Here is a 27,912-nt window from a genome sequence, read left to right as displayed (position 1 = left end):
TTGCTCACTAGGTGCCAACAACTGTCACAAAACAACCACAAAACAACCCCAACACATTCCTGAGTATGTTTCTTTCATATGGGTGGAGGGCTAGTCTCTTTCCCAGGAGCAGCCTCCACAGGGTCTGGATTCAGCCTTGATTCAGTCCCTTTCTGCCGTCAGCCAAGCCATGCCATGTATATATAATGACGTTGCCTTGCCACCTGGGTGCTGCCTCTGAATGTCTGTGCTGTTCACAATTCTGGTAATTTCATTTGCCCATACTTCTTCATGGTGGTAGTTGGTGATAGATGCTATATTTTTCTGACTGATGACATACCGTACAGTACAAGAGTCATCTTTGTAGGGCTAGAATATCTGTCCTAAGAAAGTACAGGCCCCGTTTTGCTGAGTATTTAAACACAGGCTGAGAGTACTTTAAATTTTGTAGATAAAATATGTGGCAGTAGACCTGGCAGCCTGATTTAGACCTTGGAGTGATGTAGCTGGCTAGGCAGGATCTCAGTGTCTAAAGGGAGGCCTAAGCTGTGCACTTACATAATTCAGTCCTGTGCTTCTGAAATGCACCACGATTTATTGCTCAAATTTGACTGGAAATCTGGCTCAGTTGGAGGTTCCACTGGCACCAGCTAAATAATGGTGTCACACCCAGCATCATTTTCCCTTCTGTGTTGTTCCAGGAAGAAACTTTTAATAATAATTATTATTTTTTAATACGGTGGAGAAGGGAAGGCATTCACAAAGAAGCATTTCTCTAACAAAATGGTATTCTTTTCTGAATGGGCTCACCCGAGCCTGCTGTCTGTTACAGAGAAAATTGCCTTCCTATTGCAAGAGGTTTGTTTTCTTTTCCTCCGGAGCCTTCCTCCTCTTCTAGAACTGTGGGAGGGCCGGTGGCACATCACCGTGCTGGATGGATTTCATCTGGCTTGCAGCCTGTACTTTAAGTAACAGAGTTGTCTCTTCTGAGGGCACTGGATCTCCATTTTTAGCCTGGGGATGAAGGGTGAGAAATGTGGGAGACGATTTCTCCATTACTAGAAAACAAGATTTGGGGCCAACTGGTTAATTATGAGCTTCCAGTGAAAAGGAAAGAAGTTGCAGAGGGGCAGAGCCAGTTGAGATATGCCGGTCCCTGCGACTTTCCATGACCCTGCAGACCCCCAGGCCTGCTCTGGTCCTTGAAGACCCCCATTTTCCCTTCTGCTTTTAAATTCTGGTTTCTTATTTGTAGATTTTTTTGTGTTCTCCCCAGTGAAGGTGTTTCCCATGTTAACATTAATTCGTGTTCGCACGAATCTTCAGGACTATTAGCTCTGTAGAATAGAGGCCTTAATAGAGAGACACTATTTTTATTTCTTCTCAGCTTCGTTTGCTCATTTGAGCAGCATGTGAAGGGTGCGTCATTCAGCAAAACTTCACACCTCTTAGTATTGTCACAGACCAGCCTTTTGAGGACAAAGGAAGGGCTGCACAATCTTTCACTATCCTTTTCTTCCATCTTAACCACAAAAAAATACTACCCCGGCAATTTAGGCTTAGTGTCGTCTCAAATTCGTGAATTTTTTGGGGAGGTGGGATGCTGGTACATTGGAGTCCACATTAATGGAATTATCCCTTTTTATATTGTAGCTTACTATCATTTTATTTAGTGTTGAACCCTCAAACTTGATTTTTTTTAACAGTATCAGTTCAGCTTTACTTGAATTATTATATATGTTCTGTAAGGATAACTATTAGCTAATAATAGATTTGCGCGTGTGTTACTTCAAAGGTCACAAGTAATTGAATTCATTACGTCAAATTTGTAGCGAGAAGAGGATTGCCTTAAAGTTTTGGCCAGGTCAAAAGAAAACACTAATTATTTAGATATTGTAAAATTGGGGTTTTTTTCCTAACATTACACATTGAAACTGCCAGGAGTACTGCTTTTGCATCACTGCTTACAAAGAGCCTAGATTTTATGGTTGTACAGTGAGATATCTAGTCTAGAATCTTTTTAATCATTATTCAGGAATATGCTTACCTTTGTGTAGTATAGAATCATGTCTGGTGAAAGTTGCCAGAAGGTAGAGATATTAGAAATAGTTCACATTCACCTGGTGCTATATGAGACATTCATTACTAATGTGATATGGCTCCACAGTGATGTTGCCTCCTCCATCTTGTTGAAAGTTCTTTTTATATACTGACCAGTTCAACTTATTCCCCTAATCAGAAGTGCAGTTTGAGTTTAAAAAAATCTTTTAGCTAGGCCTTTTGGTATTCCCCGTTTTATTCTCTCTGCGTGTTGGCATTTTCTGTGAACATGGCACTATACTAGGCACTTCACAGTTATTATTAAGCTCTTTTTTCCTCTCACAGATACTCCCTCCTGTGGTCTGGTAGGAAAGGTAAGACCTACATAGAAGTAATTAAATTATAGTAACTCGAGACAGAAAGTGATTAGTGCTGTAACTTCGGTTTATCTCTTCTGTCTCTTGATATTTTAGCTCTCGTTAACATCCGTATTAGATGTTGTAAAACTTAGCTAAGTCGCTTTGTTTCTTAGTAACACGTGTAGATCTGTTTTTTCCCCATGGGGTTCATATTACCTGAAATATTCCTGGAATGTAAACTTAAGAGTTGCCTGATTTTGCACTAATATATTTAGTCCCTTCCTGATTTTTACAGGATTTTCAAGTCATTTTTTGCATGGGTTTTCACTGTGAAGTTATGTATTAATATAATGCCAGGTAATTCTTAACTTGCTGATTCTTGGAAGGAAACTGAGGCAAGCTGGCAGGCAGGAGCTGCTGGTGCCAGAATCATTGTCGAGAACCTAGGCCTCTCTTCTCTGGATGACAGCAAGCTGCCCACTTACTCTTGATCATTCGTTGCCATCAAATGCTTGAGGAATGTTTGATTTCATGTCCAGGACGGCTCTTTTTGTCTAACTTCAGGAGTGCTGAACTTGAGCTTTGTTCCCTTCAAGGATTCGATGCCCTTTCTGTCTCATTATCCCACTCTTTACCGGCCGCATCCTCACCGTTCCTCCAGGAAAGGTGGCACAGGCTTCACTCACCCTTGGAGCGGATCTTTATTTTCAGAGCACTGGGTCGGGGAGAGTTTTTGTCCCCATGCTGGGAAAAGAAGATGAGGTGGGGCCCTGAGGGCTTTCTCACTTTCCCTTTTCTTCTTGGGCTTGGAGCCCATTTGCTGCTGGTTGCATAGCTTCTTACTTGGGAGCCTTCACCTTCTTTTGCCTTGAGATCTGTGAGGGGCAGACCCTATGCCTGCAGAAGAATTTGTAGCTAAGTGCGGGCACCCCATGTGGTGCCTTGGATAATGGTTTTGGAGCCCTTAGAGCCTTAAAAGTATTCTTTAAAGTCTTGACCCAGGGTCTTGCGGGGGGGGTGAAAAGACCTACTGTTTGGCCTCCTCCTGCTGTCCCCTCCCTCGCCCGTCCTCACTGCATCTGAGCAGTGAATAACAAGAACTTCTGCAAGTGCTCTTAGTTGGCTGACGTAATTGAGTAGGAGAACAACCTCCAGAGACAGATACTTTGCCACTTGCATGATGGTCTTGAAAAGGTACTTTGATTTGGGGAAGAGCGAGTTCCTTTGGAACGTAATCCTGCACTGTACACCGTAGATGACAGGCGAGTCCCTTCAAGGATGTGAGGCTGCCGGAATCTGCTTTCCTTCTTTCCCTCTTCGGATACTGCAGAACCCGGCTCCTCCTGGCAAGTTGCCAGAAGATTGGTAATTTCTAGGGCTTGCCACTTCCTCTGCTGTCACTGTGGCTAGTGTAGGTCTAGACCACTGGTGTCTGGGGGTGGGAGGGTGAGGGGAGGGTGTGCCCGTCCTGCTGTTCCCTGGCATGGGCAGGTAGAGAAATATTTGGTAATCTTGTTTTCCCACCATTACTAGAATGTTCCCAATTGTCTTAGCTGTAAAGACTTTTAAGGAGTATTTCAAGTTACCTCCAGCTACATGTGCAGAAAGAGAGTTCCCCAGGTATTTACTTACTTGCCTACTTATTTAGCCACTTTGATGTTTATCAAGCTCCTCTGTGTTGCTTTGTGACTCTTTAAACCTTTGGAGTCCCTTTTCTTCTATTTCCGTTGGTTTAAGTGGGTCCAAAGTGCTCAAGAGGCGCTCCGCAGCGTTTCTCAAAGTGTGGCCCACAGTCCTTCTCGCTACTTATTAAAAATACAGAATTGGGGACATGACCCCAGACCTGCAGAATCAGAATACCTGATGTGGCCCGACAGTCTGCATGTTTACAAGCTCCCACACTAAACCTGACGACTACTGACAGGAGATGACTGCCTTTTGGCACTAGGAAGCCAAGAGGGGGTAGTGTCTGCCAACCCCCCCTCCCCCGCTTCAGCCCCTGGGATAGCTGGGATCAGAATCCCTGCTCTGCTTGTTAACAAGAAGTGAGGCACGTTACTTAACTGTAAGCCTCACTTTCCTTGCTGTAATTGGGGGTCATAATCCATTTCATAATGAATTGAACACTCTAAGAAGCAGACCCGAGTGTTTTTTCCCTAGGTCTGATGAAGAGTGGGCGGTTGTAGAAACAGTGGGTCTGCAGAGTATGAGAGAAGTGTAGTAAACTAAGGGTTCTATAAAAGCAGCAAGGCACTTCAGGGGCCAAGTATCTTGCATAAGCACGGGGTTCAAAGTCCAGCCCTCTTCCATTCTCACACTTGTGAATTTTTTTCTTTTCTTTTCCTTTTTGCGGTACGCAGGCCTCTCACTGTTGTGGCCTCTCCCGTTGCGGAGCACAGGCTCCGGACGCGCAGGCTCAGCGGCCATGGCTCACGGGCCCAGCCGCTCCGTGGCATGTGGGATCCTCCCGGACCGGGGCCTGAACCCGTGTCCCCTGCATTGGCAGGCGGACCCTCAACCACTGCACCACCAGGGAAGCCCACACTTGTGAATTTTTATAATCACATCTCAGGTTTAAAAAAATATTTTTTCAATTTGATTTGTTTTTATTTACCGTTCTCCTTTGCCTCCTTGGAGATATGTCTGAAGTGTATTTCATTGTTGTGAATTTGGGACTTTCCCAGACCTTGTCTCTTTAATAGACCCTATTTACTTTTAAGAGAGAGGTTTTTAGGAGGAAGAAATAAGAGCTAATTGGGAAATAAAGTGAAAGTGTCTTTTTCTTTGAAACAACTCCTGGGGAGTGTTTGGGTATATGAATCTTCTGTGTGTGGTCCTATAGGTATAGTGGTGCAAGATATCTTCCATTTGGCCAAGGGGGTTACGATTTTGAACCTTTTCCCAGCTGCTGACTATAGATTTCTATCTAGTTAGATCTGCCTTTTATAAAAATGTGCTATTGTGTATGTTAAGGATAATAAATAGCGGATGTCCCTGTGGATTGTGTCTCCTGGCTGCCAAGGGACTTGAACGGTCCTTGATTGTAAATATGCCCAGGGCATGTGGAAATGTTCCTATTTTAAGTCTATAATTCAGATGGAAATTGAAGCCTTTGTTTATTAACATAGCTTGTGTGGCAGGGCAACTGGGACTGGTCCATTTACTGTTTGAAATTTTATCCATTTAAATCTGATCGTGTCTGTTCTTATTTTAATTCAGCAGTCTGTTTTAAGATGTCTGTAGAGTATAATTCTGCTTGGCTACTTTTAATATATTTCAAGCCTCCTATAAAAAAAAAATCAAACTTGTTTTTGACCCTGGTTATTTGAGAGCATGTTGGTAGTTAAATTATTCCCTTCTGCTTCATGGAAAGATACATCTATGAAAGAAACTCATTTTGAGGGAAGGAAAAAGGAATTTCATGCATTTCTTGTGAGGAAAAGAATGGCAGGTTATTTTGCCTCTGAGAGAAATAAAAGTATGAGACATTGTGAGCCAAGGGAAAGGTTGGCCAAACAAGGTTTGGGGGTTTCCTATCCCTAAACATTTTTTTGGTTTAAAAAACCCCAACGTTATAGAATGATACAGAACAAACATTTCTTATTATACCACATTTGCTTCAGATCCTCTTTTAAAGAGACAAGCTTGCAGATGAAGTTGAAAGTCCCTGTGGACTCATCCTTGACCCCATTTCTTTCCCATTCTGTTTCTTTCTCTGCCCATCCTGCGTCAGTTAACTAACCATTGACTTTCGTTTCTAGGTATTTTTATACTTTGGCTATTTACATAGCTCTAGGAATAGTGTTGCTTGTATCTTTTTTTAGTCTGTGTTTAAATCATTATCATTCTACAGCTTGTTTTCCTGCTCAGTGTTGTTTTTCAGATTTGTTCATTTATTGCATTGCTCTCAGACTCACTGCTCTCTGTTCTGCTCTGTGACTGTACAGAGCCGACTGTAAATTTTACATCGTTAACATGAGCATTGTGGTCCTTGTCTTGCATGAGTGAGACCTCTCTGGGGTATATACCCTCCCGTAAGTAGGATTGCCTAAGTATAGTGATGCGTATCTTCAGCCTTAACCAGATGATGCCGAGTAGCACCATGTGAAAGTGCCACAGTGGCTGAACCATTTTATATTCCCATCAGTGGTTACAGCACACCTATTTCCCCTCATCCTCATTTTTAAAATTTGACAATATATTGGCTGTCCTATAGTATCTCAGCTTACATTGCCCTGATTATTAATGAAGTGATACCTTTTTTCATACACTTAATGTCCAGCTGCAGTTCTTTTGTGAAATGCCTGTTCGTACCTTTTGGCCAATTTTTCTCTTAGATAGTTTCTCTTATTGATTTGTTCTTCCTTCCTTTACTGAGTAAATCAAAGTAACGAGAGAACTTCCAGCAACTCTCACTACCACGTGTACCCACCTAACAGTACCTGCATCCACACACCTAAAGGTGAATTATTGGAGCTCCTATGGAAAGCCATCCCCTCCTTACCTATGCATTAACAGTTCTGTCCTCTTCCATCTGCATTATCACTTATTTGCTTTCCACAGGACCTTTGCCTGTTATTTCGCCCCTCTGAAACCAAAAACCAAAGCCCCTTCTCTTCGCCTTGCTTCCTCTGCCGGCTGCCACATAATCTCTTGGTATTTTGTAGCAGAACTGTCTGAAGTATCGTATGTACTCACTTTCTCCACTTCTCCTCTTCCCGTTCCTAGTTCCAGTCAGGCTCTTGCCCCTACTGCTCCACCACAATTAATGTTGCCAAGTTACGGCCGACCCACACTTAGCTTGATCCAACAAGCAGATCTTAGTCCTCAGCTCATTCAGCTTGCCTTGTGCCTTGGACACAGTTGGTCTTTCCCTCCTCAATTCACTTTCTTTCCTTGGCTTCCAGGACATAACATTGGTTGTTTCCTCCTGCTGAGATCACTGATTGCTCCTTCTCAGTCTCTTTTTATACATTCCGTCTCTTATTCCTTACCTTTCAATGTTATAATGCCTCAGTCCTCTGTCCTTTTCAATCTCGTAGGTTTAAATACCACCTATATGCCCACCACTCCCAAATGTAAATTACCAGCTCAGAGCTTTCTTCCAAACTCCACACTGCCTACTCAAAACCTCCACTTGAGAGTTTAGCAGGCCCGTAACCAAACTCCTGATCTCACCCACCTGCCTCTACCTGTGGTCTTCCTCATCTCAGGTGATGACCCCACCTATTATTCCATTTGCTCAGATAAAAAAAACCTTGGAGTCATGCTTGATTTCTCGCTGTTTTCTCATCTCACATTTCATCTATCTACTTTCAGAATATTCCCAGATTCTGACCACTTCTCACCCCTTCACTGCTCTTCCTTGATGTAATCTAACATCATTTCCCACCCAGATTAATGCCATAATCTCCTAATTGGTCTCCCTTTGTTCTCTCTCTTCCTTGCTGTGGTGTCTGTTCTCAGCACATTGACCATAAGTAATTCCTTCAGATGTGTGACTTTGTTGTTCTCCCCTCTGGAACTCAGCTGTAGCCACAGTGATGTCTCTGCTGTTCCTTGAGCCCACCAGTCATCTCCTAACTCAAGGCTTTTACATTGGCTGTCCTCTCTACCTGTCTCTAGATGACTACATCCCATACCTCCTTTGAGTCTTTGCTGAAATGTAATGTGATCAGGGTAGGCCTCACTGAGAAGTTTACAGCTGTGGCTCAGTACTCCAGTTCTCTCTTACCCTGTTCTGCCTTGTCTTTCTCTTGTTTCACTTATCAGCTGCTGAGTCTGTGCTTTGGCCTGTCAGTTTGTTCATGATGCTTTTTCAGTAAAGAACTCTTTAAAATTTTAGTGAAGCCCCATTCATCAATGTTTTCATAGTTTGTGTTTATTCAGCCTTGTTTTAAGAAATCCTGCAGGATCCTAGGGTCCAGTAAATTTTTTGGCTACGGTTTTTTGGCTGCTAGATGGGCTAGATTAAATCTGGCCTGAAACGGAGTTGAGAATAAGACCTTGATTAGGAGTCCCTTCCATTCCCTCCAGATGAGCATTAAACAGAGACCTCATTTTGGCATGATAAGCTCTCCTGTTAAAAAAAAAAAAAAAACAAGACAAGCATTGCTGAGATTGGGCCTCCTTCCCAAACGAAGGAGAGGTAAAGATGATTGAAGTTATCTCTAACGTGAGTCATTGCAGGGCCTACATACAATGTCACTTCTCAGGATGAACAGTGATTACAGCACATATTGGTTTGTGTATTATCCGCCCACCAGATAAATCAAGCATTCTTTTCTATTTTTAATTTTAAAGTATTTCCATGTAGATTAGAATCTAAACTAGGTAGTCCTTTTTAGCAGGCAAGATTCAGCTAAAGTCTTGTTCTCTCAGAATACATTCCATACCTCAATTGCCTCTTAGAGATTTCAAAGGCTTTTATGTACCTGGTAATTTGGAGGAATTGCTTTTATTTTGTAGTTTCTTAGGGACTTCTAATATCTCTCTTGTAAGATGTTTGCAGATGTCAATAGCTACTAGATCTTCAGGGTTAGAGTAACAAAATGACTCTGTTTTCACTTGTGGTATCTTGTTTTCTGCTCGTGCTATTAGTTCTTTCCGAGCTTCATGAGAGACATATAATCAGACTCAAGTCACCCTGTTTTTTTGTTGGAATGTTTGGTATACTATTTATTTTCTTTCCTTCTTTTGAGAGTATCTTGGCTTGGCCCAGTCCTGTCGAGCATCTTTCTTGTTCACACTGCCATGTTCACACATTTAGCTGTATCTCATCCCATGATCTTCATCTGAATGCCTATTGAAACTATTTCTTACCATTCCTTGTTTTGGAGTTCCAAACAGGTGACGTTGCCTTAAACCTCTGTGGTGTTTCAGAATAAATAGGGTAAGGTTCTGATATCAGGTTCTGTGGCACATCATAAGGCTGTGTAAGGGAAATGTCAATTATTTTGTTCAATTCATTTAAAAAAATGTTGTTCATTTAGTGAATCACACAGCTCCTCTCTGTGAATAGATTGCCCTGTATTGCTAGGGGAATATGAATACATTGGGACTTCCTTATTCCTGATGGCTGATTCTGGTAACCATTGATTTTTGTCTTTATTAAAAATCCTGTTCATTACTGGCACCTAGCATCTTCTGTCTAGCAGGCATTCTTACGCTATCATTAGTGTCATCATAAACTATTGTAGGGCTCCTCAGTAGTGACCCACTATTTTCATCTGGCTGCCTGGATGCTTATAAAATATCCATAATCCTATACATCTGCCCTTATGTTGGCCAGCACTCCCTCTAGCCAGGCAGCTCTTACTTGTCCCATTTTCCTTGTTAAGGAGAACTCAGTGTTATTTCTTTAAAGATTTTCATGTTTCAGGCCGTATTTCACTTATTAGCAGTGATCTTGGTTCCCCATGACTTTGATCAGAGTTTGGAAATCCCAGTTGCTCCTGTTCAGAGTGTGGAGATTCCCACACATCAACTCTGAGAAAGGATAAGATTCACCTTCAGTTCTAAAGGTGCCTTAAGTTCTTTGAAGAGCATGAGAATGCTGCTCCTGCCTTTATTTATTTTTTTTAAGCCAGAGAAATTAGACAGGTGGATGGTGAATGTGAAGCTCGAACTCAGGTAATTATGCACATTCTTGGTGGTATCAGTGAATTGAAATGTTTAAATGATGTGTTTTGGACACCAAGGCTTGCTTTGGGTCTAGGAGGAAACCTCTATTTCGATGCCCTTGACCTCAGAATTGTCATTAGTATTACTTTAAATATGGGGGTATTAAAATGATAAATGTTCTTTATTTGAGAGTAGTTGGCTATTTAAGAAAACATAATTTGAATACTTTAAGTATAGAATGAATTATGTAGAGATCTTGTGTCAGGTGTGTAAAAGATGGCAAAGCAAAGTTGAGGCCAGGTGAGCTAGTCATACAGGATGGGGAGGCAATGGTGTGCATCTAGGTTAGGGGTTATGGCTTAATTTTCTCCTTTTTTTCTGATCCCCCCCCCACCCCCGCCAAATATCTGTTCAGGCAGTCCTGTCCTTCTAGCATACTTGCTCTGGTATATTATTCTGCGTATTTCTTTTGTGGTAGCACATCTAAGTATTTGAGTTTATACTGTGAGGGAAGTACTGTATACTTGGGTCTGGGATCACAAAGGACAACAGAAAAGGACAGAGTCTCTGTTCTCATGCAACTTAGGAGCTAGCAGGAGAGACATTAACCATACCAAGCAATTTAGCCAACATCTCCCAATTTCTTGTACACAAGCTCTAGTCCTCCATATGCTGTCCTCCCCCGACAGCAAACTTCTCGGGTTCCTTCGCTTTTATCCCCTCTATCCACTCCCTTGTCAGTCACTTATTAATTTATTTTTAAAAGAGATTCTCCTAGCTCTTAAGTTCCTGTCAATTCCCAGTTCTGTTGCCTTCATCCGGACCCTCTCTCATCATCTGTTATGTTGCTCAGAGACCCTCTTTTGGGGGAAGTCTGGGCCCCAAGAAATAATGAAGGGATTGGCTGTGTATTTGTGTGCTGAAATACTGTTTATTCCTGCCTCCCTCCTTTTGCTTGTCTTTTTTTTCCCCCAACTCTAATTTTCTTTCTAGTTTTTTCCTATCCTGCAAACTCATGTTAAGTCCCACCTTGTCAATGAAACATCTCTGATTACTTCTTTCCAGTTCCATGAATTCTAATAGCACTTAGTCCCTAGTCTATATCACATAATTTAGCACTTATTCAGAACTGCTTTGTGTTACTTCATATCTGCAGGATTTCTTCTGTTATTGTTAGGTTACAAGGAGTTTACGTGCAAGAGTATAACATACATTTACATAGTGCTTTGTCTGAGGCTAATAGTTGGTAGGTGCTTAAAAAAGGCTTACAGAGTAATAGAATGAGATTTATAGTATATCTGTAAATGTTAGAAGGGCCCTAATACTCAGTGAGCTGCTTCTATACTGCAGTTTACATAGCTCTTTCCCTGTTGATGAACATTTAGGTTGTTTCCAGTTGTGTAAACATTCCATTGCTTATTTTTGAGCCCGTCATTTGGAAAAAGATGGTCTTGTTCCCTGTAAAGCATTTCAACCAAATACTTAGTTAATCGTTTACTGTATATCTAGCAATTATTCAATATTTGTGATACTGGGAGCTAGAGCATACTTCAGGTGTGTTGTCATTATCTCGCAGTCTTGGCTGTGTTCATGTGTCAGTTTTTGCTTTGTTTTCTCATTCCTGATGCGGTATTTTATTTTGCTTTAAGGATAAGAACAAGAAACTGCGTCCCCTCTATGACATTCCCTATATGTTTGAAGCCCGGGAATTTCTGCGAAAGAAGCTTATTGGGAAAAAGGTAAGTGATGGCAGAAACATAATTTGCAAGTGGTTAGGGGTTGTTTTAATGTGGGCTCTTGTGATGAAATCCCAGAGACCAGCAAATGACTCTCCTCCACCAAGTCAAGTAGTATTACTTTGATATGAAGAGAGGCGTGCCTCTGTCTCAGGAAGTGGCATCCCTTGGGAGAAGTTTAAAATTGGGGCCCTGACCACAGTGTGATTTCCAGGGCTCTCATGGCATGTTCTTTCCAGGATCCAGGCTCAATTCCAGTCTCAGTAATTGCATATTGCCCTGAGCTCCATCCACTTCCATTAAAGCAGAGTAGCTCTCTGCTTCTCTCCAGCCACTTGCATTAAAAGTCGGGGCTGTGGGATTTGCTAATGAAAGATAGCGGCTGCTTTTTTTCTGACTCCCCTGTTTCTGAGGAGAAGAGGGCTTCTGGAATAGGAGCCTGCCTTTTGTGGAAAAGAGGGTGTGGTTTCCTGCTGGTTTGTTGGGAGACTTTCTGGTGTAGTGCAGCGGCTCAGGCCCTCAGAGGGCATTTCCTTGTGTTCTTAGAGCAGAATGTTCTATGACCTGCTGCAGAACTTGTTGTTCTGGGAAGCTGATAATGAGCCTCTGATCTTCCACTGATTTTCCCTGACCTCCCCAACCTGCATATCCCGGACATTTCTTTGTGTCCTGGGTAAACAGAGGAAACGAATAGAATAATTCCTGCGGTAATTGAGGGAAATCTGTTCAGAGAAAGACTGATTTGTGTTCTCCTTACTTTCCGTTGGTGGGGATTCTTCCAGGAAATGTTATGTTTTGGGCCAACTTTTATTATAGGTTCAGAAAGGTAAGGCCATTTGTTTCTAAGTCTGACCTCGACATGTTGAAGCCATATTAGCATTCTTTACCTACGTTCAGGTTCCTAAACGATTGGAGTTGTGAGAGGTTTGTCAAAGTACTGTAGTTACTAGAATGATAAATTATTGCAAGAGATTTTGAAGCTGGGCAAAAGATGAAATTGCTGATTTTGAGGTAGAGAAACCAAACCGGATTCCCTAAAACAAGTATTTATCTCCTCAGATTCCTTGAGAGAATAGGCTCATTTGTCATTGTATAAAACATGACAGAATGCTGTATTCATTCATGAAGTGTAGTGCAAATGATGGCTTTAAGCCTCTTTCAATTTCTAGATCTGTTATCTGATTGAATGTCTGACGTCTGTTTCACCAAGTTGATACCATATCACTAATTTACTGGCTCATAAACAGTGGCATAGAGACAAGCAAGGAATTCCCCCGCACGTGTTCATTTCTATTGAAATCCATCCAAAACCACACTGAAAGGAGTGGCAGTGCGTATTAGCTTCGTGCGCAGCCAGTTGTGTGGTGTGTATTCTGGCATCCACCTGGTTTGTTTGAATATTGCCCTTCCCTGATTGTGCTTTGTCCCTAGGAGCAGAGATCGCAGCTCAGGGTAGCAGCTGCTGAATGGTTCTAGAAAGTTAGCCCAGGCCTCTGCTCTCAAACACTATGTGCCTGCTGGGCCTTTGTAAAGTCCTCTGTCTCAGGATAAAAGAACCGACCTCCAGTGTCAGATATGGTGGCAATTCTTAAGCAATTAGGCTCCTTCTTGGTGGGAGAAAACTCATTTACTGTTTCCTCTGCATCAGAGTTGATTGGATTCTATTTGTGCTGAGCCCAAGTTTTGTCCCCCACGGTGACACTGTGTAAACGATGAATACTGTATCCCTGCCTAGGGAGAAGGCTGCAGCTAAGCTCTGCTGGGCTGGAACATTCCTGATGCAAACTGCTTTTCCTGACTCACCACCTGAAACCACTTGCCTGTCTTCTGGGCCCATCAGTTGCGACAGCGAACACCCATGTGCTTTGGAGTCTGGGAGCAGACAGGGCAGTGGCTGCCTCAGGGGGGTGGCTAGCACATCATCACACATTTCTGCCAATTCCCTTCAGACCTCTGCAGCTGTTCAGTGCAGCACGTGGTGATTAAGAGGCACCGAGAGAGAGCATGTGTGCCTGTGTGTGCCTGTGCGCGAAAGCTGGTTAGTACAGCCTGTCACAGCTTAAACAAGATAATGGAGGTAAAAATCATCTTCTCTGCCCAGGCTATTATTTGACCATCCCAGAGAGTCTATAATAAGAAGTTTGGAGGGGTTTCTAGACTGTAGAGCATTGGGATTGAAGGTAAAGTGGTGAGGTGCTTTGTTAGATTCAGTGGCCTCCATTTCAGTTATGGAAATTCACTTTGGTTCACTCCCGAGATGTAATTCTGGCTAAATGCCTTAAAGTAACCAGGCACCTCTCTGAGCCTTGGTTTTAGCATTTGTGAACTGGGAATATTATTTGCCTTTCCTCTCTCATGGATGAGAATCCAGGATAATACCAGTCATTCATGTTTTTCCAGGTGCCTGTTGCATTATGTGGTTTGGTTTTGTTTAATAATACTGCTTTTGTTTAGAATCTAGCATTGCCTGACTTTCTCAGGTCTGAGGTCAAGATATGTGAAGCAGTGCGCAACTAATTTGACTGCCATCAACCCCTTGTGCAGATTTGGGTGTCACCTGGTTTCAGCTTCCACAAAATGTGTATCTGCTTGTATTGGAGTGTATATTTGTGCGTGTGTGTGTGTTATCTGGTTTAAGGGAGAGGTAGGATATGTGCGTATCCTGGAAGTGTTTCAGAAGCTGTCTGAATTGCTATACTGCCTGGTAGAATGCCCTCCCCATCCCTTGTTTACCATCTTCCATCTGTGCTTTCACTAAAATATGACTAAGGAATATGCATGGAGGAGAGAACTGTCTTGCTAATTTCTTCTGGGTTTCTTCATGGTCCCAGTGTAGTGGACGCATGGAATCCTTGGTAACTTCGACATGTCCCTTCGTTTTCCAGAATGGCATCCTTAGTGAGTATAAAATGGTGAGATGCCCTCCTAAGAGAACCAGAGCTAAGGTCCTCTTCTGATAGCAGGAGCAGTTTCTTTCTCTGTGTACATTTTTTTTCTTAATGTTTAGAGACCGTCAGCCCAAGGAAAGCAAGAGTTTGTGTGCCTAAGTCATTTTGCTCTCAGTGGAATAAAGTAATAATAGCTGGGATCTTCACTGGGAATTTTCTCCAGCTATTTCATAAAATCTCTAAATATTTTTTAATCTGTTTAATACAGCATTTATGAATGACATATGAATCACTGTAACTCCTGTCCCTTGATTGCAAAATTTCTATCACCATGGGAACCATTGTGTTCAAAGTTGTAACTTGTTTGGACAATTGAAGGGTCAAAAATGGTCGATGAGATGAAATTGCAAGAAGCGATGAAGCTTCAGCCCTGGCAATAGATAGGAGAGCCTGGATGAGCATCTATCTCCAGAAACTCTACCCCCCAATTCGTCTGTTCCCTAAAGGTTTTGTCACTGTTTCTGTTGATATAAGTAAATTTGGGGGATGCGGCTCATTTGTAAATCAACGGCTGACTTTGTATGATTTTTATGCCATTAAAATTTGTTCCGTAAACTAGGTTGACTCTTTAGGCACTAAAAATTAGGTAATTTTCTTGATAAATGCAGACATTTGGGAAGTTATTGGGCTATGAATTAGGGAATTATTTCTAATTCATATTGTTTTAGATTGTTCTTTTTTGGAAACCTATTTTGCTTGAGGGTTGTACTTTTGGGGACGTGGGGCTCTTTGGGGTGGGTGGAAATGATTTCCATGTGTACCGGATTTACAGTTCCAGCAGGTTCAAAACTGAACTCGTGGTAAACCTGGTCTGTCTAGAATGGTTGGTATTGTATGTAAATGATATTATCTTTATTCTAGGTTAATGTGCCTTTATTAACGAGGCCGGCAACCCAACCACTGTTAATAGCCTTGTTTCTATGGGATAAAATATTCCGAATGTCTAAATCAGCTATGGAAGATAGGGCTCATTTGTTCTTTGGTGGTGGCTGCCTATGTGTGATTTTCATGCTATTCCAATATGTAGCGTGACCTAAAGACTTCTATTTTTTAAGGCACTTCATATAATGCTCATTCTAAAGAGTAGAGCTGTCATTTATTGAGTTGTTTCTTGATGGAAAAATACTGAATTTTGTTTTCACTTTACTTAATTTTCACCTCCACCCTGAAAGATATATGTATCATTTCTATTTTCATAGGCATAGAAACTGAAACTCATAGGAATTAGCTATCTTACCCCAGATGTCTATGCTTTTAATCATGATTTTGAATTAAAAGGCATCTGGAAAGGCCCGCTTTCCTGTTGTATGTACTGAATCATGGGTAGATAGCCAGGGTCACGGTGCTTTTTGGGATACGCCAGTTCTTGTGTATAACATGTACTCTACCTGCTATGAGAAGTTGATCCTCTTCAGCCGCATCGTCCTCGTCTCCAGATAGCCGCAGGTGGTAAGAGCACCATGGATCAGCCCTCTGATTGCCTTCAGCCCTCTAGACATTATCTCATTAGTCTTAGAGATGTCCCGGTGAAGTGATGTTTCATCAGATTGTTCTTCAGAGAAACCAGTGTCAGATTACATGTTCTTCAGTTACGCAGACACATGTTCTTCAGTTACGCAGACAATGTGAGGTCGTAGGTAACTGTGCTAAGCAAGTGTGGAGCTTGATTGTCCTTTCTCTTCAATCTCTTGGCAGAGGTGAGGCTTCTGGGAGAAGGGGAAGGACAGGTCACTTTTTTATCTTGGGCCAGGGCTGCGCCCAGGTTGAGGAGCACAGGTTGAGGACTGGTCCCTGAAGATACCCGGTGTAGCCTTCCTCAGCCGAAGCCGTGCTCCACTCAGCCGGTGAGAGCTCTTGAAGGTCATGGAGCTTTTTTGAGGAGCATTCTTTCACTCTACTCACGGGCTATATCACAGGGCTGTCCTGTTGCTTAAAAATACTTTTGCCATGTGTTACTTAATACGCTGTGTTAAGTACAAAGGTGGCAGTCTGGGGATTCTTGTTCTTAATTACCTCTAATGTATTTTAGTTTGGTTTTTGTAAACATTTCCTTAGTCATGTCCACATTTTCCACTTCATATTAATGTGATACACTCACGCTATGGAAAAGTCCTTTACATTAATGATCAAAACAGGCCCTAAGGTTGTGAATGCATTGTGATTTAAATCGACAGGTTTATACGAGGTTGCTTGTCCTTGCTTTCTCAGTGCCAGCTGTTACCATCAACATGGCTGTAAATTTTTTGAATAAATGGCTTGAAGATATTCACCAAATTGAGTGATATTTTGAATGGCTTGTATTTTCTGACCATGCCTTTTCCAGGTAAGACTTCTCGCACTTAGACGGGCCAGGAGTGTGTCAGGGTGCACTGGAGACCAAGGGTCATTGTAGATGCCCTCGACCCCTTGGCTTGACTCATCAACTCCCTTGTCTGGTGAAGGTAATTAACAGAAATGACAGTAGCACGGCCTGTTTCTGGAGACTTGTTCTCAGCAAGGTAGCGCTCGCCCTGCTGCCACTTAAGAGCTCTTCTTGATGGGTTTTTGGGTTTTTTTATCTGCAGATTATGCAGAGTACCTCTGTGCTTTAGGGACCATCAGGGTGCTGAGCTGAGCATATAGCTCTTTGGCGAAATGTGGTATTTGTATGGTGTATATTGTAATGCCTTCTTCAGAAAGGACCTCTTAGTTAAATGAAGAAACTGGAACTTTAAACTGCATTCCTGGAAATGTCTTCTGTATGCTCACCCATGGGAAATGATTTATTAGCTACCAGAACCCTCAGGATCTCCTGTCTTCGGTTACTACTGGGCATCACGTTGTTTAAAGACTTCTCTTCCCTGGACTCCCAAGTCGCTCGTAGGCTCTGGTGAAGCCCTTACATTTATAACTGATTTTTGGTCAGCTTGTCTTTGGTCAGTGGGTGGTGAAGCCACCCACTCCTGATCTTTTCAACGAGGATTCTGAAATGCCGTCCTTGGGGCTGGAACTTTCCATGCCTGTTCTCTGCAAATTGGGATTTTATTTTAGGGGGAGATTTGTGCTGAATCAGCTCAGCTGTGTTTGGGGGTAGGGAGAGAACAGGCTTTTTTTCCTGCTTTAAAAATAACCCTTATGTGCCAAAAACCCTATAAAATGTGCTGAATTGCAAATCTTCCAACTTCCTATACCTCCTGGTTTACAGCAAATAGATTCTTCTGAGCTTAGGCTCAACGATAGTGTATAGAATATCTTATAGTGTGGACGAGAGTGAGTAAAGTGAGACTGTCCAGATGTGCTCAGTTGGGAAGGAAACCCAACTCCTGCTATCTTTTCTCACAATATTTTTTTATTCGGTAGTTTCATCTTACAAGGGTCTATATAGGGTTAGCACATATAACTTTGCTAGTAAGAAGAAGGGTTCGGTGTTTTTGCAAAATAAGACATCATTCAGAAGTAGTGAGTCCAATTTTTAGGCACAGGCTCTTAAGGGTTCCTTTCTGTGGCCTCTGTTTTTGCTGTGTCCAGAAAGTGAGGCTCATATTTCCGGTTGCTTGCGTATTTCTTTCCCAAGGGCATGAACAACGTGTGGGTGTACAAGAAGGTAGTATGCGCAATTGTCTCTTGGTTCTAAGGTGGAAATTCCTCCAATTCTTTATTTTTTTAAGACTTTCTTGATGCAGACCATTTATAAAGTCTTTATTGAATTTGTTACAATATTGCTTCTTTTTTGTATGTTTTGGTTTTTTGGCCAGGAGGCATGTGGGATCTTAGCTCCCTGACCAGGGATCGAACCTGCACCCCCTGCATTGGAAGGCAAGGTCTTAACCACTGGACTGCCAGGGAAGTCCCCTCCAATTCTTTACAGCTGGGTGACTGAAGTGGTGTCTTAGGGCTGCAGCTTCATAATTAAGGCCATGCGGTTGTGAGCTCAAAGGCTATGTGCTCCTTGTTTTCATGCGTTTAAAATCTGAGCGAAACTTTTGGTTCTTACTGAATCGAGTTCTTTTGTTGATATGTGGAACTGCCATTTTGCTTTCACTTACCAGTTATCTTTTCTCTGGCAAATTTTCAGGTATTCCTAAAGAGCTGCAATTCTACCCCATGAGGATTGCTGGCTTGGATGGTCTTTCCTGGTGTTTTCATAATGATGGCTGTAGCGGGATGAATAGTGTCCCCTCAGAATTCATGTCCTTTTAGAACCTCAGAAGGTGACCTTATCTGGAAATAGGGTCTTCACAGATGTAATGGGTTAAAATGAAATCCTACTGGATTAGGGTGGGGTCTGAACCCAAAGACCTGTGCCTTCCTTAGAAGAGGGTAGGACACAGACAGAGAAGGAAGGACACGTGACAGTGGAGATGGAGATTGAAGTGACGCAGCTGCGGCATGGAATGCCAAGGAGACGGCCAAGAGCCACGAGTAGCTAGGAAGAGGCGAGGAAGGATTCTTCCCTAGAGCCTTCAGAGGGCGCATCGGCCCTGTGTACATCTTGAAGTCAGACTTGAGGCTTCCGAAGTCATTAGAGTAAATTTCTGTTGTAAGCCAACCAGTTTATGGTGCTTGGGTTACAGCAACCCTAGGAAAGTAAAGCAGCGGAAATGTAGGTTAGCTTCCTTTTTTTTTTTTTTAATTTTTAAAATTTATTTATTTATTTATTTATGGCTGCATTGGGTCTTCGTTGCTGCATGCAGGCTTTCTCTAGTTGCAGCGAGCGGGGGCTACTCTTCGTTGTGGTGCGCGGGCTTCTTCTTCAGGTGGCTTCTCTTGTTGTGAAGCATGGGTTCTGGGCGTGTAGGCTTCAGTAGTTGCGGCACACGGGCTCGTAGTTGTGGCTTGCAGTTGTGGCTCACAGGCTCTAGAGCTCAGGCTCAGTAGTTGTGGTGCACGGGCTTAGTTGCTCCACGGCATGTGGGATCTTCCCGGACCAGGGCTCGAACCCGTGTCCCCTGCATTGGCAGGGGGATTCTTAACCACTGCACCACCAGGGAAGCCCAGGTTAGCTTCTTTGTCTATCTTGCCAGTTGACTCTTGGCTGGAGTCCTTGTTTTTCAGTTTTGTACAAGACTGTCTTGTCTTTCGGTATTTGTGTTTATTCTTTCCGTTGTTACTCCTCCTGGGCTTTAAGGCCGTCCCGTCTTCAGACCAGCTGATAATTGGTATAGAGTAATTAATACTTGAGAGCACATTTCTAGTGTTGTCGGTAGGCTCACCCTCGGGCTTCTGTCCTGTTTCCCTTCCTTGAAGGATGAGTGCTGATGTCCACTTAAGAGGGCTGCCACAGTCACGGGGCCTCCATCACTTGGACTTCGATCATTAGTGTTTTGAAATACGGCTCAGCCTGGGAGAAATCATTCCTGGCAGGAGCTTTTGATGAACCATGCTCATCCCATTTAAGGCTGATGAAAAGGACATTAGGAATAATAAGCACCATGTGTGACATGTCGCCTTCTCAGGGTGTGTGCTATGGGGAGCTGTGCATGAGTGTTCTTCTGTAACTACAGGAATCTCAGGTTTTGTCTTTAATCTGGTCATTTTGGATGAGAAATTTTTTCTGCAACTTTGCCTTCCCACCTCTTCTGACTGCAAAAAGTGATTGGGCTGGGCTGATGAGCAGGTGGTCCTCTTCTGAAGACAAAGGTTGAGTAGGTTTATCCTTTTGGAGGCAGTCCCTAGGAGAAGGCCAGAAGTGGCAGCCTGGGGAAGTCAACTCATTTTTATTATTCAGGAACTATTTCTTGAGCAACTACTCCATACCACACCTTGTTCAAGACATTGGGGATTGAGCCTTATGAACACCTGTTCTCATGGAACTAATAGTTTAGAAAAGGCACATGGTGGTTGGGTACCTTTTTGGAGGAAAAATATGAATAAAATATCTCTGTCACAAGTTGCCTACAGTCTAACTGCGATAAGATTACATCAAAATGTGTGAAGTTGAATAAGAACAGATTTGAATAACTGAGATAAGAAACATGTCTCTTGGCAGGATTGGATTAATATTAATGTGAATTGTACAGATCATAGTTGTCTTTCAGAGACGAGAGGTCACACCTGCTGTGTGACCTTCTGCACTTAATGGCTTCAGCTGTCTCTTATATATGAATATTTCCACCCCTGATTTCTTTCTCTGCCTTAAGATCAGTTTCCAGCTGCTGAATACTAGATACCCAAATACAGATGCCAGTAGATAGCTGTCATCTATTATGTCTAAAATGTAGTTCTTGGCTTCCATACAATTTTCTTCCCTGCTCACAAACTGCCTTGGCTAGGCTACCTTTGTTGTTGGTCCTAAATAATGTCACCACCCACCTGTTATCCCAAACTTTAGTATCAGCAGTCTCCCCATCCCAGTTTCATCTGATTCTGCCATAGTTATCACTTCCAAATCTTCCTTTTCACAGTATTACCCATGGCTACTGGCCTGTGTGCTCCTTATCTCTCAGTCACTGCGACTGCATCTTAAGTAGTTCTCCTTCTAGTCTCTGCCATCTTTCATGCTGCTGTCAGAATCGCTTTCTGTGTGCACAGTCATGGTCATCTCACAGACTCTGGGGACACCCAGATGGCTGCAGAAAAGCATCTGACTCCTTAAATGAAGGTAAAGGAAAGCCGGTTGTATATAAAATAGCATAATGTCATTTAGGGATGTTTCCATTTCCAGTCTTACTTCCTACTCTACCCTCCATATGATACGTCACAAATAACTTCTCACCCTTGTGTCGACACGCCAAGCCCTTTCACAGCTTCTTGCTTTCACACTTCTTTTTCTGTAAGAATCTTAGCACGGTTCCTTATTCCTGGCTGGCTCCCCATGTAAAGTCGGGGGCTGTCTGTCCTATTACTCCCCTGTGCCCATTTCTGGAGTATCTGTTCCCAGGTCTGACCTCCCTCACCCTCTATGGGGCAAAGAGCCTGTCTGACCCTTTCTTCAGCTCTCAACTCCTGATGTCAGGAATCAGATTAGGATCCCCCAGTAAGTCTTTACAGAGGTGGTGGGATTTGTCCTCTATCTGGCAGTTCTTAAGAAAGATTGGAAGTCTTTGAATATAGAGAAGGGATGTAGAAAGCTCATGGCGTAGCTCTAAGCTGGACAGATGGTTTTCCTGTCACCTGTCTTCTTTAATTTCCTCGTACAATATAGACCTCGAGCCCCACTTCAACGAGACTTCAGGCATAGCTCTGTCTGACAAATAAAAAGCAAGACCTTAAAAACAGGTAGAGGGCTTCCCTGGTGGCGCAGTGGTTGAGAGTCCGCCTGCCGACGCAGGGGACGCGGGTTCGTGCCTCGGTCCGGGAGGATCCCACATGCCATGGAGCAGCTGGGCCCGTGAGCCATGGCCGCTGAGCCTGTGCGTTCGGAGCCTGTGCTCCGCAACGGGAGAGGGCATGGCAGTGAGAGGCCCGCGTACCGCAAAAAAAAAAACCAGGTAGAATAAGGATGTTTTTGTTTTTCTGGATATGAGTTACGGTTATGAACTAATCGCTCCCCCACTGGCAGTGTGCTGGATGCCTACGAGGCCACCCTCCCTGTGGGCTCTTCGGGAGGCAGCCCAAGCAGCCACTCCTTACTGCAGGAGGTCAACTTTGGGGCTGTTTCTGCGTCTTTTTGAAAATGTGCAGCATTTATAATTCGTCCTCTTGAAAAATGATTTTTGACAGAGGGATTTACCCAACTAGTAGGCAATAAGTTAATATTTTTCACTTGGATCATTCATTATGATTTTAAACCTCTAAGTGACAGACGCTTGATGGCCCCTGACTGCTCCCTGACATTCCCATTCCCTGGGACCTGGGCTTCATAATGTCCGTCTTCTCCAACAATAGTCCAGATGTATTGGAAGTAAATAAGTCCCTAACTGGCTCCGCTTGGCCATTTCTGCGGTGTGTTGGGTACCTTTTAGCCTGCCGGGTTGCTGCTGAGCCCAGCTCCTCAGAGCCTGTCAGGCTAGACTTCGATGCGAGGGTTGGGCCGGGGGGACTGGACAGGAGAGGCGCGTTAAGCATCAGATTTTCCCCTCACGAGGCCCAGTTTCTGCAGCGTGTAAATCTCTGACACCCCTTTATCCAAAAAAGAGGGAGGGGGAGGGAATGTAAGGCGGAGTGACCTGGGCCCTAATTAGAAATTGGTTGAACATTTTGGTGAAATATTGCCTCAGGCCGTTGGTGTGAGCTGGGGAAGCTTCTTAACTTTCCTAGTGAATCTTAAGAGCTGAGAGATGCATCCCTAACTGTGTGGTCTGTGCATTCATGTCGCCTCTGTTTCTTCATTTGTAAAAGGGGCATGTTATTTTGACAGCTGTGACTCCTCAGGTGTGCCAGGATAGGGAGGGCATGGAAGCAGACAGCTGCATTAGGAATAACTTTCGGGCAGGGCACAAAGGATGGAACCTTGTAAGTTCCTAGGATGGAAATAGAAACTAGCACCTCAAATGCAGACCTGTGGCATTGTCCACAATTGTCAGCCCACATTACAATGAAGAGGTAGGACATTTCTGTGACCTCAGAGGCTAGAAGATATGCAGCTGAATATTGTGTATGTTCAAATTCTTACACTTGGGATGAGTTTATTTCTTCCAGTCTGCCTTATTTTCTTCACTCGTAAATTACAAAGGAATCTATTTTTGTAAGATCTTAAAGAATCCAGAAAGGGTCAACTGGTCATCCTGGTATCTCTGACCAGACTCTCTGACGTAACGGTCATCTACCGATCACTGTGTAGTTTTCCTGGTAGTCACCCTGGGGAGGGCAGGTCGATTCCCCTTGCCTGGGATGGAGGTGGGAAAACTTGGGTTCCTGGAACCAAGGGACCTGAAGTATGAAGTACATCTAGTCCTTGTTCACCTAATTCCATGACCTTGGATGATGGTTCCTTTTATTTTATTTCCTTAATTTCCTTGTACATCTAGTCCTTGTTCACCTAACTCCATGACCTTGGATGATGGTTCCTTTTATTTTATTTCCTTAATTTCCTTGTCGGTAAAAGGGGAGTGAACATTTTTTTGCCCTGTTTTTGCTGAATTGATCTACCTGATCCTTTTATAGTTCTGAAAGTGTAATCTTTTGACACTAAAGATTTATTTTAAATAACAATGAATGGGGATACCTGTGGTAGCCAAAACACAAGATTTGAGGGTTATGTTCGCATGTGTTGAAGATAAATCTCCACCACCTTTATGGTGTGGCTTTAATTATCTTTTACCAGCCAGACTCCTACCTCCCCAAGAGAAAGCCAGGAGATTGAATTCATTCTTTTCCTGCTATGCTTATGTCACTGAGTTATGGTCACAGTATCTTTTATATCTTTTCAACTGAAATTTAAAGTTTAAACTGTTATGGTTGTGGTCACAGTCAAGTTTCCCATTGGGGCAAGGACCTTTTTTTCTCCGTTTTCTGGGACCTCTGTCGTCAAATGATTTTCTCCCATTGTGGGGCTGGTGTTTTGTTTCCCTCCATCACTCATCAGTTGGCTACATTTTGAAATAATGGCTTGGGAAACCCAGTGCGTCACAGTGACTGACTCTGAGGCAGCCTGGAGCCTTTTCACATTTTCTGCTAGTTTCTCCCATTGCCAGTGGTGCTGCCAGCTGTGTGGAAGAAAAGCTGTGTGCGGTTTGAGCTCCCCAGCATGGGAGAGTCTTTGAAGATGAGAGACAAAGATGAGTCGTGTTGCCGCTCTTCTGTGCTTCTGCTTTGGTGGTCGCTCATCATAGCTTCCCGAAGGGAAAATGGTTATAAGATCACTAAGTCTAGGTAGATTTATGACGTCTCTCTTGCCGTTCAGAGAGCGAACGTGGTATTGATAGTCTTTAATATCTCCTCTTGTACCAACACATACTCCCCATTCCTTTCCTTCCGTCTCTCTAACCTTCTGGTGGTTTTCCTTCCTTTTCCCTCCCCTCCTTCCAACCTTGCATTTACCATCCCCCTCCTCAAAGGTGCTCAGACCTGCAACACGAACAGCTTCAAAATTCCAAGCCTGTAGTAGCTCTCATTTTCCAATACACACAACTCATCTGCCGTATTGTCTGACTTGGCCATTGCCCTGGATCCCTGAGACCTTTCTGGCCTTAAGAGGAAAAAAAGTGATGTGCTGAATGTCATCTTTTCTTGTTTCTGTTCTTCCACCAGCATGGAACTTGGTCCATGACCAAAGCTGACAAAGCATCAGCTTCTCTCTGAACAAGGTCCACTTGGTTTGCTTGGCAGTTCTAGTTTCTCCTTGGGCCATCTCGGATGAACACAAAATTTGACAGGCTAGATGATGTTGTGATACATTTTAAATTGTCTGCCTGCTTTAACTGTTACTTCCCTTGTTTCTGGAAAAGGGAAAACATGGATGAGGAAGAAACTGTTGGTCAGTGCTTTTAGTCTGGATTGCCCTTCCCTGGGGGATTGTAGTCAGTGGACCAGGGTGTGTGTGTCCTTGCTAGGTGCTCTGGTGATACGTCAGCTTGATGCTGCCCCAAGCACAAGACCTTGTGGGGTGCTTGCACATTGTACTCACTAAGAAAAGAATAACTGTTTGGATGACACTGGGACCTGCTTCCGAATCTGTGGGAAGTGTGTTTTCCTCGGATGATCTACCTTCCTGGAATTGGCATTTGGATTTGATCGTTTCTTCCTTGACTCCAAGTCATTATCCCTGTCCTCCACCCCTGTGCGTCCAGGTTGATGTTTTTTCGGTTCTTGTTTCTTCCTTTTCTTGCAGAGATTCCTCTTTGCATTGATGTGTACCTATGGCGAGGCAAAGATACTTTTCCTTACAGAATTTTTAAATTTAATTTTTAAACATCCAGGAAGACATAATTTAAAACATTTTTTGGTTGTTTTATATAACATGTTCTTAACTTTAAAAAAAGAAATAGATGGAGGTGTCATTTTTAGAAAGGACATATATGGATAAGCAGTGCATCTTTTTTTATTTTCTCCTAAAGATTTTCAAAGTCAAATCAAGAAACTAAATCCTTTTTGTTGTTTCATTCGCTGAAACAGACATTGTGAAGACATTTGAGGAAAGCCAGTATGGAAACGTAGGATATTTTTGACAAACTATTGTATAAAATAGGCAGACATTTAAATTAGATAACATATCCTTTACCTTTTAGGTATTTTTTTCTAGATGTTTCTCTTTGCTAGGAAACCAATAACATTGTCTTAATTTCCCTGTGCTATGCGGCTGCTTCCCACTAGCTATCTATCTTACATTTGGTGGTGTGCATATGTCCATGCCACTCTCTCACTTCATCGCAGCTTACCTCTCCCCCTCCCCGTGTCCTCAAGTCCATTCTCTACATCTGCGTCTTTATTCCTATCCTGCCCCTAGGTTCTTCAGAACCATTTTTTGTTTTTTAGATTCCATATATATGTGTTAGCATACAGTATTTGTTTTTCTCTTTCTGACTTACTTCACTTTGTATGACAGACTCTAGGTTCATCCCCTTCACTACAGATAACTCAATTTCATTTCTTTTTATGGCTGAGTAATATTCCATTGTATATATGTGCCACATCTTCTTTATCCATTCATCTGTCGATGGACACTTAGGTTGCTTCCATTTCCTTACTATTGTAAATAGAGCTGCAGTGAACATTGTGGTACATGACTCTTTTTGACTTATGGTTTTCTCAGGGTATATGCCCAGTAGTGAGGTTGCTGGGTCGTATGGTAGTCTGTTTTTAGTTTTTTAAGGAACCTCCATACTGTTCTCCATAGTGGCTGTGTCAAATGACATTCCCACCAACAGTGCAAGAGGGTTCCCTTTTCTTCACACCCTCTCCAGCATTTATTGTTTGTAGATTTTTTGATGATGGCCATTCTGACTGGTGTGAGGTGATACCTCATTGTAGTTTTGATTTGTATTTCTCTAATGATTAGTGATGTTGGGCATCCTTTCATATGTCTGTTGGCAATCTGTATATCTTCTTTGGAGAAATGTCTGTTTAGGTTTTCTGCCCATTTTTCAACTGGGTTCTTTGTTTTTTTGATATTGAGCTACATGAGCTGCTTGTAAACTTTGGAGATTAATCCTTTGTCAGTTGCTTCATTTGCAAGTATTTTCTCCCATACTGAGGGTTGTCTTTTCGTCCTGTTTACGGTTCCCTTTGCTGTGCAAAAGCTTTTGAGTTTCATTAGGTCCCATTTGTTCATTTTTGTTTTTATTTCCATTTTTCTAGGAGGTGGGTCAAAAAGGATCTTGCTGTGATTTATGTCATAGAGTGTTCTGCCTATGTTTTCCTCTAAGAGTTTGATAGTATCTGGCCTTACATTTAGGTCTTTAATCCATTTTGAGTTTATTTTTGTGTGTGGTGTTAGGGAGTGTTCTAATTTCATTCTTTGGCATTTAGCTGTCCACTTTTCCCAGCACCATTTATTGAAGAGGCTGTCTTTTCTCCATTGTATATTCTTGTCTCCTTTATCAAAGATAAGGTGACCATATGTGTGTGGGTTTATCTCTGGGCTTTCTATTCTGTTCCACTGATCTATGTTTCTGTTTTTGCGCCAGTACTATACTGTCTTGATTATTGTAGCTTTGTACTATAGTCTGAAGTCAGGGAGCCTAATTCCTCCAGCTCTGTTTTTCTTTCTCAAGATTGCTTTGGCTGTTCAGGATCTTTTGTGTTTCCATAGAAATTGTGAAATTTTTTGTTCTAGTTCTGTGAAAAATGCCATTGGTAGTTTGATAGGGTTTGCATTGTATACTATAGATTGTGTAGTATAGTCATTTTCACAATGTTGATTCTTCCAATCCAAGAACATGGTATATCTCTCCACCTGTTTGTATCTTCTTCAGTTTCTTTCATCATTGTCTTATAATTTTCTGCATACAGGTCTTTTGTCTCCTTAGGTAGGTTTATTCCTAGATATTTTATTCTTTTTGTTGCAGTGGTAAGTGGGAGTGTTTCCTTAATTTCTCTTTCAGATTTTTCATCATTAGCGTATAGGAATGCAAGAGATTCCTGTGCGTTAATTTTGTATCCTGCTACTTTACCAAATCCATTGATTAGCTCTAGTAGTTTTCTGGTAGAGTCTGTAGGATTTTCTATGTATACTATCATGTCATCTGCAAACAGTGACAGCTTTACTTCTTCTTTTCCAATTTGGATTTCTTTTGATTCTTTTCCTTCTCTGATTGCTGTGGCTAGGGCTTCCAAAACTATGTAGAATAATAGTGGTAAGAGTGGGCAACCTTGTCTTGTTCCTGATTTTAGAGGAAATGGTTTCAGTTTTTCTCCCTTGAGAGCACT

At 42.6% G+C, this 27,912-nt stretch overlaps 1 protein-coding gene across 1 annotated transcript in view; it reads left to right on the top strand.

Moving 5' to 3' along the window:
- SND1 (staphylococcal nuclease and tudor domain containing 1) overlaps positions 1-27,912 on the top strand; it is a 413,476-nt gene that overhangs the window by 141,980 nt on the left and 243,584 nt on the right. Inside the window, exon 11 of the mRNA XM_024762838.1 lies at positions 11,651-11,740. Within this exon, the coding sequence (XP_024618606.1) occupies positions 11,651-11,740 (90 nt within the window). The remainder of the gene's footprint in view (positions 1-11,650; positions 11,741-27,912) is intronic.

The sequence above is a fragment of the Neophocaena asiaeorientalis genome, unplaced genomic scaffold, assembly GCF_003031525.2.
Source record: "Neophocaena asiaeorientalis asiaeorientalis breed wild unplaced genomic scaffold, Neophocaena_asiaeorientalis_V1.1 scaffold681, whole genome shotgun sequence".
NCBI lineage: Eukaryota > Metazoa > Chordata > Mammalia > Artiodactyla > Phocoenidae > Neophocaena > Neophocaena asiaeorientalis.
This window is presented reverse-complemented; position numbering and strand designations above follow the sequence as displayed.